The sequence below is a fragment of the Ostrinia furnacalis genome, unplaced genomic scaffold, assembly GCF_004193835.3.
Source record: "Ostrinia furnacalis isolate ACB-3 unplaced genomic scaffold, ASM419383v2 OfSCF3339, whole genome shotgun sequence".
NCBI classification, from domain to species: domain Eukaryota; kingdom Metazoa; phylum Arthropoda; class Insecta; order Lepidoptera; family Crambidae; genus Ostrinia; species Ostrinia furnacalis.
The window spans coordinates 128,133-140,133 of NW_021133578.1; the positions used below are offsets into that span (position 1 = coordinate 128,133).

The window sequence follows — 12,001 nt, forward strand, 5'->3', positions numbered from 1 at the left end:
TATGATATTATTACTCTTGATGCAAAATAAATAAGATGAAACCTTCGATTACAATAACAATATTTTTTAACAATCTAGATTTTTCTTATTGTGTTTCGTATTAGATCTTACTCGATAAAGCGATAACAATTTCTCATATCACAGCACATTCGGAACGAAGGATTAAGTAAATGTGTGTTGTGTTCGTATATATTCTTATTTATTCCTCAGGTATAATAATTCTTCTTCAAACATTGGACAAATTGTGATTGATTCGCTGCGAATAGGAATTTAAATATTACATATACATTTTATACATATTCTTGTCGCGGTGGCTAGTCGGATTTACTCGATACATTTCTTGCGCCTAAATAGCAGTACAAGATGCGAGTTACAAGACGCAAATGCTAGCTAGTTGTTGTTTTGTTGAGTACCTAAGTATGTATTGCATAATAAGTAAGTGAAACATAGGTAAACAGCGCAACAATAAATTGGTAAATAACAGTAATTTCAAAATAAACATACTAGTTAAATGTAAAGTGTAGGTAATGTGTAGTCATAATTTGCAAGGTAAACGTAATATCAAAAGAGCTCGAGGTTTGTTAAATAATCAATGAACGAAGCCCTCGCGCGAGCACCCTCAGTGAATATTAGATGGCGGATGCGGGCTCTTTCGGCCTGCCCTTTATAAACAATTAGCTGACCTGATCGGTCTCGTAGGGGAGCCCTACGAGACCGATGCAGCATGCTTAATAGCCACCAACATAAATTGCCATACCTAAAACTGGGTAAGATGGATGCATAGTGTGTTCGACGGTAAGAATGCAATTCATAGAACTCAATACCAACGTACAAAAAGACATACAATTACTTACTTACTTACACTTTTATTTGGGCATTGTATTCCGTTATCAGATAAACTATAGCATTTAAATAAGGCTTGTGGTTTCTTATGTAACGTGCAATATTACCATGTTAAAATGTAATAAGTACCTACGTGTTTGTATGCTCACATAATCGTTCAACAAATTCTCGTAACATAGGTTAACGTTTTTTTAACTGCTTGAGATATCATATTTTCCACCAGTACCGAACACTCATTAAAAATACATAGGTAAAAACCAAAATAATGAGACTATTGTTAAATTATTTTATTAATTAAACTGGAATCGTGACGAAATTTCACATAATCAGGTTTTATTTTTAGCAGGCGCTCTTTGATTCTGATATCCCCATTCGTTATCGTTTATTGAATACTATTTTTGAACGAAGATATCTGCTCTGGTCTAACCTTGAAGCGTGGAGGAGCGTGTTTGTAACTTTATGACTTTTTTATGCATAACAAGGCAGGTATTTGACCGCAATCGCCCCTGGTGTTAAGTGAAATACTTCTAAATTAACAGCCGCGGCAGGTCAGTGTGTAAGCGAGTGCTCACACCTGCTGCTGAGCCAGTTACGGCCGTTCTTCTGATGAACGGTGTAATTGGTATGGTAATAAAACATTGTTGACAGTCGTGATGATGTCGTGGTGTCCGGCAGGTGTTCTGCGACATCGTGGTGCGCGACGGCGAGATGGTGTGCGTGGAGCTGGTGGCGCGCGGGCGCGGCGGCGCGGCGCAGGCCGTGATCTTCCTCGGCTCCATCCGATACGACGCGCTCACCCGCGTCTACGACTCGAGGGTGAGTAACCACTAAGGCCGGGTTCCCACTATGCCGGACCGGCAGATCTCCCGGTCCGGTAAAATCGCCGGAAGGCCTAGCGGCGGTACACATTGTATGAAGCTGTTCACATTATCCCGGATCCGGCTTTTTCGCCGAGCCCGGCATTTTTACCGAGCGTTTTGTCGCTACAAAATGCCGGCAAAATCACCGGACCGGAGTAATGTGAACAAGTTGCGGCCCACCCCCCGCGCCCGTGCATATGTGCTCCCCGCACTTCATTCGGCTCGGATTTTGGATCCGGTGATCCGGTGTAATGTGAACACCCTTGTCCGGTGTCCGGTTTCCGGCAGAAATGCCGGTCCGGCATAGTGGGAACCCGGCCTAACCTAACTTCACCAACCTCCAACTATCTTCGCGCACTAATGTCCAATGCGGGGAAAGTAAAATGCGGAAGAATGTCCAAATTGTCTAATGCGGAATATTGTCCTACTTTAACAACTCGTGGCTCCGTTTCAATGACCCCGGGGGACACCGTCCGTCAGGTCTTAGAGGGTAGGCCCTTCTAGCGGGGGAGTCCCACATAACCCACTGGTAATCTCCATCAGGCAGTGGTATGCGCAATATTTCTTTACCATCACAGCTCATAACTGTGATAGGGTTCATTGCAGCCAACACCAAAACAATCAAATCAAAACTCCATCCTCTTCCTCAGGTATAGTTTTCCAGGTTATTTTTAGGGATTTCCTATTCTGTAATTTATACTAAAGTACCAACGTATCTATAATTTTGTTTGCTTAGTTCACAAATACCTACCCATTAGCCGCGTTAAATAGTTCTTGTTTGTTTGCTGTAAATGAGGCTTATACCTAATTTACTTTAACTAATTTTCTTTAGTATTAATTATCTTAGGCTACTGTTTATAGAAAAAGCAAATTAATGGCGCCAATATTCTAGTTACTTATTGCTACAAAAAGCCACGTTAAAGACATTATACCAATATTATGTGGCCTGTAACTAATTGTGTGGTTTTGTTAATAAGATAGCTAAGCATTCTCATAGTAGTTTAATTAACTTTGTACCTACTTAGTGATTGTTGAGTCACGTAGGTTGGCACGTATTCCACAACGACAGCGTTGCTTGCTGGTTGCTAAATTGGAGATGCGACAAAAGGACTTCATAAGCACAGAATAATGTTCATTAGTCTTCTACTGTTACTATTGCGAGCCCTGTGGCCTCGCAGTGACGTCACTCACGGTATTTTTAGCGGCATGTCAACACGAATATCGTCGTTTATTTGTGAATGCTTTTATGTACTTCTATGAATAATATTGAAGACAGACGCTGGACTTAGTCATATTTATCTCGTTGTTTTATAATAAATACCTAATTGTGATTACTCAGAAGAGAAGGTCGCGGGTAGGTCAGTGTTATTTACTGGCCTCTGTATTATAATCAATTGAAACAAGTTACTGGCAAGTACTGGAGTCAAGTTGTAAGTTATCTGTCGCGCGGAACAATGGCGTTGCGCAAGTAATGAGCCCGGTGATTAGTTTAATTGGCGCGCAGCCTACAGGTGGCGCTTGCCTGTTAGCGTGCACTCGATCTCTGTACTCCGGAAAGGAATCAATATCATAAAATGTATTTTAACATACTGAAACCTGAAGCGTAACGTACTTCAATGTTTCAAAATGTAATATGTTCGCATTTTGTTTCATTGCTTTGATGCGTACATTTGACGATATTCAAGGTGTCAGTTGTATGTAAATGGATTTTACATCTTTGACGTCATTTACACATGTATGTATTGTTCAAAACAACGATATCAATCTTGATTGTAAATTACCTACGATAGATGTCTTTTAGTTTATTAGGAATTTGATTAGATAAAAAATACAAGTAAATATTCCAGTTGATCGCTCCATTATGACGTACGACTAGTAGATTAGTGAAGTAAAAGGCCCTAGGCCCGTCCCTGCTCCGCTGAAGCCTAGCCGCGCTTCCGCTGGGAAATGAGGTTCTATTTGCGCGCCACTCGGCAAATGAAATGGTCTTGAGCGAGCGTGAGTGTAGACCTGCTATTTTTACACCAGCAGGAACACTTTTCGCTTCTAACTTTAGCAGCCTTTTAATAAACTAATGTGCTTAGTATTGGGTGCCTAATAAAATCTTTCCTTTATTATTTTATCATTCATACTTAACTGGAGTGCTATTGCTTAATTAATCGACATGAAAGATAACAACGCGGATGTGGTTAGATTGTTATCGTTCAAATGATGGAGTTCATATATTTATATCCACCGTTGATAACGTTACGACAATGAGGATCAGTACTGTTGTAGAAAATTCAATAAAACTGGTATCTACGTTAATCTTTAAGACATAAGAAAGATATATCTTTTTGAATTATCCAAATCGGACCATTACTTACGAAGATATTAAGTAATAAACATAGGCCGTTTTTGCCGCTAAAAGTCAACGTACGCAGGGCCGCGTGACGTCATTATATCCGAATCGAGCGCAGCCGGCGTACTATTGGGATGGAAAATATTTTTTTCCAGCTAAACTATCAGTTTTAGAAAAAAACTTTTAATAATATTTATTCATCAAAATAAAGTAACCTATCGACCAGTAATTTTTAAAAATAAAATTGTGAAAGCTTATGGACTGGGGAAGGGGCTAGTCATGCCCAGCTTATGACATGGGGAGAGGAGGGGGGCGGGGGAGTCATACCCAGCTTCTAGGCTAAGATTAAATAGATTTCCAGGAGGGAGCAGCTGTCCTTTCCTGCAGCAGCTGGCCCGCCCATGGAAACGGCGAATAGATAGGTAGGTAGGTACGTAGGTTTAACTCAGAAAAACTAACACTACTACTACATCGAAATGATCTTCATAGCAATGTCTTGTAGCCTAGGCAGAGTGTATCTGCCTCAGCTATACCTTGTTGTTAGAAGTAAATAAATTAATACTTATACATTTTTATATTTTACTTGGAAGAAGATATGACTCTAACAACACTTATGAACACTTTTTGAATAAATCGCCAAATATACCACCGCGGAGACCCCAATCGCGTCTCGTGCGTTCCATTGAATCGTATGAGCGTATGGATTTTTTGCGTTATTTTTCACAATTTCTATTTTTTTAAATTACCTATCGATAGCTTACTTTATTCTGATGAATAAATGTCATTACAAGTTTTTCTCTAAAACTAATAGTTTGGCTAGAAAAAAATATTTTCTATCCACGCAGTACGCCGGCAGCATTCGGATCGGATATAGTGACGTCATCGTCCCCGCGCCGGGCGGTCAGTGAACTTTTTTAGTAATTTGGCCATAAAAAAAATTAATTAGAATTTGTACCTACATTTATTAAAATAATTTAGATTAAGCTTAATTAATATTATGTATAATGTTGCAATGCCCTCACAGGGCTCATGTTCTGGGACTATTTTATTTTTAATACCTTGTTTGTACCACATGAAGCAATAAAGATATTATGATTATGATTATGATTATAACTTCGTCAATTTTTGTCGTAGAACAAAAATTTTTGGACTGTGTATTAAGGATTTCTTAGCCCTATAAATCTGCATTCACAACTAAAAATCGAAATGATCCTCATTGATAAAAATCCAGGGGATCATAAGTGCACACTACAAGCTGATTCCGTCCATCAATAAAATGATACTTAATGATTTGATAGGATAGTTACATAAAGATTGATAATATTTTTCGGAAAACCTTCATATTAAAGTATATTATGTATCAGACTCGTTTAATAGTGTAAATACGTATGTGTATTCCAGTGTAAGTAGGTAGATAACTTAGTTGTTTCTAGTCTAGTTCCAAATAATTGGTTTAAATAAATCGTTATCCTTTTTCGAAAATAAAGTGAAAGAATGAGAGACACCGACGGACTTGAGTATCTTTACTTCGGAGAGTTCGTTATGCCTGCATTCCACTGCATTTGGTCGTGGTCTCGTGTTTCGTTACTACACGAGCCATAAGATACTTTAATAGCCTCACGAGTCGTGTTCTTGATATATGTAGTTGTAACACGTGATACTAGTACAAGATGGTTAGAAGGATTCTTGTTGCTGTGATTGCAGATTTCCAGAACTTTGAGTTGCCTCAACCTTATTTTTGTCAGCCAATGTTTTTAAATTCATTATGGAATGTATATGCGCAGCATTCCTAATGAAGTGCGGCGAGCGGCGATTGTTTTTGCCGCGCGACCTTCGCGATTGTCCGGAGAAACGAACTTTTTGTCGGCTTTGCTTCACCGTCGCCGTTTCCTAAAACTAACGTTAATTGCTTCGAAACCTTTAGACTTATCAGTTTGCTCAATTGCTCAGCAATGTCATTACGTAGCTCTTATCCGGGACAGGTCGTCTGATTCGATGTGTTATTACCCTACTGGGACTCGGCCAGCCGACGACACGTGGCATGACCTCTATTAGGGAGACGAGGCGCAATCTCTGCCATTATAGTCGTCCTGAGGACTCCCTTTCACAAAGCACAATAAATATTCTTAGCTTAGCTCTATTTGCTTTACACAGGTTTTTTAACAAAAGTTAAAATAATTAAAAATCTGTCATAACACGGGCAAATTAGTAGTCATATTCGTTATTAATCAATTATATTATTATTAACAAATAGATTAATGCAGTCGTTAAACTGATTCACTAGTTTACTTTAATTAAACTTCCGGAGCTATTATTACTGACTTATTCGTAACGATAAGAAAGGTGACTTTCAGTGGTAAATAATATCCCCATCCATCCTATCAATAATTGTAACTATATTTTGGATATTTGAATTTATAACTGTCATTGAATGTGACGATAATTTTAGAATATCTATTTAAGAATAAAAAAAGACAATAAACTTTTTAAGAAAACATTTCTTCGCATCTAAAATCCCATATAAATAAAGTGTATTTTGATGTAAGTGCATTCCGATGCCAAATCGTAAATCATATTTTATGAAGGTCTGTTATAATTTAGCATAACATAAAAACAATATCTAGGTTAGATACTTCAGTTAGGCTGTGAGCTGTCGAGTGAGCTTACATCATCGTTGTTTTCCTCGCCGTGCCAGTGTCGCCTCGTCACCGTATGGGGATCTTACGGAAGTTGTGTTGTGTCAATATGTTTCATCATCATAATCATCATCATTTCAGCCATAGGACGTCCACTGCTGAACATAGGCCTCCCCCAATGCTTTCCATGTTGATCGATTGGTAGCGGCCTGCGTCCAGCGCTTCCCTGCTACCTTTACGATGTCGTCGGTCCACCTTGTAGGTGGACGTCCCACGCTGCGTTTTCCGGTACGCGGCCTCCATTCCAGAACCTTTCTGCCCCATCGGCCGTCAGTTCTGCGTACTATGTGCCCTGCCCATTGCCACTTCAGCTTGCTAATCCGTCGGGCTATGTCAGCGACTTTAGTTCGTTTACGGATCTCCTCATTTCTGATTCGATCTCGCAAAGAAACACCAAGCATAGCCCTCTCCATAGCACGCTGTGCAACTTTGAGCTTCTGTATAAGGCCTATAGTGAGAGGCCACGTTTCCCTAACAATAATTAGCTAGTTAGTCGAGTTAGCTTCCCAATATGTTTCACGTCTGTGTATTTATGTATAATATCCTAATTATTTGGTGACCTTTAAAATGTCCTGTACATCTCGTATCATTAATCGTATCATTCGTGTGTTGCGCACATGCTGCCTGTATCTGCGTAGGATTGCTAACTTCGTCATGTCTCGTAGACCAAGAATCCTTAATCGCATCAGAAGAGACCTATTGTTTCCTAAACGCATGATCATTTTTACGTTGCTTTGTTGTTTACGGATCTTGGCTATACATACATAACTGCGGCCTCAAGAAACACTACTATATACGCACTTGATGACATAGTAACGTATTTCGACGTTGATTCATTTGTGAGACAAAACAAATCGTATTTATATTTTTGTTCCGAATGCAGAGGGACGTCGATACATCGTTGTAACACCGTAACACCCACATAAAGATGTGGATATCATAACAAAAAACTATAATAAAGTACCGGAAATAGCTAGTTTTAATATAGTTTGATTAATTAAAAAATCTGGTCATGGCGGGTCGATAAAGCTATCAGTTTCGTTGTTGTGTGTTGTGTTGGCGCGCGCACGCGGTATTTGGGCCCGCGAAGCACGAGGCCGCGGCCGCTGTTAGCGGTGTGAGTCATGAATGCGGAAGGGTTTGCGAAAAATAGCAATTCTGCGAAATTCTTTTTTCTTTGTTACCGACCTATAAAAACGTTGTTGTCTTAATTAATTATTTTATTATCATGTATTAGTTTTTATTATGTACCTGGAAAGTTATTGCATTAGGTTTTCCCTGTAAAGATAGTGTAAATGTGTGGACATAAATAAATAAATAAAGAAACCATTTTCCGTCCAATTGTGTTGTGGTAAGTGGTAAAGTCCCAGAATTTATGGTCATTATTTTCCTTACGATATCAATGTTTGTTGTCCTGCATAATATCATTATAGTCTAAAGACAAATTAACGTATTCGATTTGGATGAGGATAATGTATCTTTGGACAATAATAATAATACTATAAATTAATTATTATTTAACAATATTCTGTTTGTTGCGTATAATTTAATCAGATCAATAAAAGGCGTTCTTAAGTTAGCAATGCCATTTTAATACATGCCCCTTTTATCTGTTTTCTATTACAAATATTTACATTACGATGCTTGTGGTAAAAAAATATTGTTAAAATTTCCATACAAAACGGAAGGTTTAATATATCTAAAATCCTATTGCATTAAATCGTGTATGAAGGGCATGTACTTTTAAATACTGTACAAGGGCATGTACTACATTACAGTTGGCGCATTATTAAATTTTTCGGTTATTTGCTTCTGCTTCATAAACTTTGAAACTGAGACAATATGTCATATTTTATCTGAAGTTCAAATACAGGTTGAATGATTTATTGACTTCGTTCGCATTATTATTGAGAAATTATCAAGTAGTGTTATCAGGTCCGTTTAGTCAAATAAATTATTGACGATGTGCAGTTCGGACAGTCTAGGACAGTGCCCCACTTAGTGGACATCTTTACATAATTACGGTCGGCAACACAGTTGCTAACGAGATTAAGCGCTTAAAGATATACCTCATTTGTTGGTTCTCGTATGTTCTAGAAAATAACACCCAACCGAGAATCAAACTCATAACAAACTAGCTGACCCCGCGGACTGTGTTACATTAGGAATGTCATGTTATTTTAAATATGTATTAGAGAATAGTGCTATGTGCGTTACGTGAGCTGTAAATTCCGGAAGATGACAATTTTGTACGCCTAATTATGCTTAAAACATATTTTTAATCATAATTTTCCTAATATTAATAGTTATCTTGTTTTTAGGGCTGATATGAATCCAACAAACGAGTATTCATTAAAATAGACACAGCCGTTACTAAGTTAAATGTTGTAATTAACCCAAGTATGTTTAATAAAATGTCATGTTATCTGTGTTTAACTATAAGCTGTATGTTTTCCAAATAAAGAAAATAAATAGATAAAGGGAACCTGATCTAACCGACCTTTCATACAAACTAAAAGGAGCTCATTTTTTAACAAATAGCTATTTATACTTACATTTATTTATAACCAATCTAACAAGTGCTAATAGAAGTAGGTAGGTTTATTACAGTAATAAGCAGATTAAAATGCGACAGTCTGCATAAATAAATAATCTAATTGTTACAAACCCCCTTTTAGTTCCCTTCTAATTCAATCTTAATAAAATCTTGCGCCAATCTTAAATATGTACAACATTTTAGTTAAGTGTCTCTCCAGCCATGGTGTCAATATGACCTTGAGATCGCGGAAGCCTACGATAGTAATTGCAGCTCCGTGACAATTGATTTTCTGTTGTCTGCTGACGCATGTTGAAATAATAAACAACTTAATGGGCAATGAAATAAGTTCCACCACAGACGGGTGTTTGGCGATAAACCTCTCGGTTTGTGTGACAGGGGCGCTTGGGGACGAAAGCGCTGACGTCATGCCACCCACTCGCTCCGGCTCTGGCTGTCGGCTCGATGCATTCATAACGCAACTATTACGGCATTAGGAACCAAGTACGATGATCGCCTTTTGCGAGTTGCGACTGCATCATCAACATGCCAACTTTGCAACATTTCAGTAAAAAAGTAATTATGCATTTCGCTTTGTAGTTAATTGTTGCGAAGTGAATCGTCAATGAACCGCTATCATGTCGTCATTCCTCTCTGTGTGTACATTAATATTTTTTTAGGCAACATTATAGCAATGTAGGGATTTTTTCTTCTTCCTCGGTCCCTCACTGATGAGGATATCGCGACCACATGCAGTGTTCCTCCACAGACAGGGAATGTTGACTATGTTATACGGGATTTTGTGGTAATTGTCTGCCCCTGACCCCGGAAGTGACGTCACGCCGCCCACGCGCTCCTGGGCCCTCAAAAGCCGTATGCCAGCCCACGCAGGTTACTGATTGCTCCATTATCCATATTTGCATCGAAGCTAGTGTACAAATGTAAAACAGTTCGAGGTACGCTAAACACCAATTGAATAAATTCACTTTGTTCGTAATAGTGCGCCCTATTTATTAGAAACCATGGTGTGAGATTTTCTAACTGCCATGAATGAATCGAATAAATCCTTATGGTAAAATAATTTTGTATTGGAAGCATGGATCAAATGTCGTTATACGAGTACATAGCGCTGATTGAAGCCTGCAACTGCAAAGCCCAATAAATAGTCGAACACTTTCTGGGCGGGCGGGAAATCTATCTATTCTAACCACTAGATCACGGAAGTATTTGAACTCGGAACTCATATCCCAAGTAAAGGGCTTCTTTCATAAATATTGAAAATGTAAAAACAAAAATCATTAGTTGACTAATGAACTTTATTTGGGGCGGTGTACTTCCTGCCACCTCCATTCAGCCGTTGCGGTGATATTCAAAAACAAACATTCGAACTGGAATCTATAATGTTCATGGTAGTTATGTTTGAGGGGAGACGGGCGGGAGGGGGCGGGAGGCGGCGGGTGGATCCAGAAACTGGGGCAAACTAGACGTGAAAGTGAGACTACTGCCGCCGTTGATGCCTGTTATTTGATCTGATATCTTATCTTAGGCTAAAGCTTTTTATGTGAACAAGTCAACAGTCATTCATGCCCCATCAACAACACGAATTGGGATTGAGTTATCTATAACTAACCTGAATATAAAAAAATGTATGTACCTACTGTATGTGGCATTGTCGGTGAATCTCATAAATAAATAAAATACTAGGCTTTTGGTCTATCTATCTTTAGCTGATCTACAGAAAATACTGTCGGCATGTGTCTAAAATAAAAAGTATATAAAAATGTTGACTACACAAGACTCAGTAAGTGCAGTGTTGAAAACTAGCCAAAAAGTTGGTTTAAAACATGAGTGGGTTACAAAAGAGGTTGTACACTAAACTAACACGAGACTATTCCCACCTCTCGTTCCCACTGCAACTCCTGTGTAGCCAGGATCTACAGCTTGACTGCCACAAAAACCCAACCAATGAAGGTCAAGTTTGTCACGGGGGAAAGTTAAACTGTCATTGGACCCGCAACGAAATTAATCAGAAGAACATAGGAGGAGTTCGAATACACTAGACTAACGCAAACTTTCAGTTCAGTTGGCTAGTAACAAGTCCATTCACACACCGCCAGAGCTGCTGTTCATGAGGTTCTCCGCGAAAGCGAGCCGGCGACGCGGCGACGCGACGTTACTTGTTGATATCCCTCCCCGCCGCCCACCGCCGCCGCCCGCCGCCCCGCGCCCTTCAACCACCCGGAGGTTGATCGGGATCGATTAATCAGATGCGATGATGTACCGAACTAGTGCATCTTGGAGACCACCCACGCGCCACGAGCGAGACACGCGCAGACATAACCGATTTATGAGGTCACCTGGAAACTCCGATGTATGATTTTCATTCCACGAAAACACCATTGCTTTGAATATCGCTGTAAGAATTATAGCAGCAGCTACCGTTATTAACAATCTCTGTTTATGCGACATGCAACACCTTGTGCCGTTAGCATATCTACATGAAAAATGAAGATCCTCAATTGATTTAATTCTTCGAGGCGTCTATTACTCATGTCACGCGTGGCATGACGTCACCAGTCACCACCATGGTCATGACAGTNTCCCATAAACAGTACGAATTGGAATTGAGTTATGACTAATCTGAATATAAAAAAAATATGCTGTATGTGGCTTTGTCGGTGAATCTCATAAATAAATAAAATACTAGGCTTTTGGTCTATTTATC

General features: G+C 39.1%; 1 protein-coding gene across 1 annotated transcript in view; it reads left to right on the forward strand.

The window, feature by feature from the left end:
- Window positions 1–12,001, forward strand: part of LOC114357732 (uncharacterized) — a 69,790-nt gene that overhangs the window by 39,318 nt on the left and 18,471 nt on the right. The window contains exon 5 of the mRNA XM_028311480.1: window positions 1,519–1,659. Coding sequence (XP_028167281.1) covers window positions 1,519–1,659 — 141 coding nt within the window. The remainder of the gene's footprint in view (window positions 1–1,518; window positions 1,660–12,001) is intronic.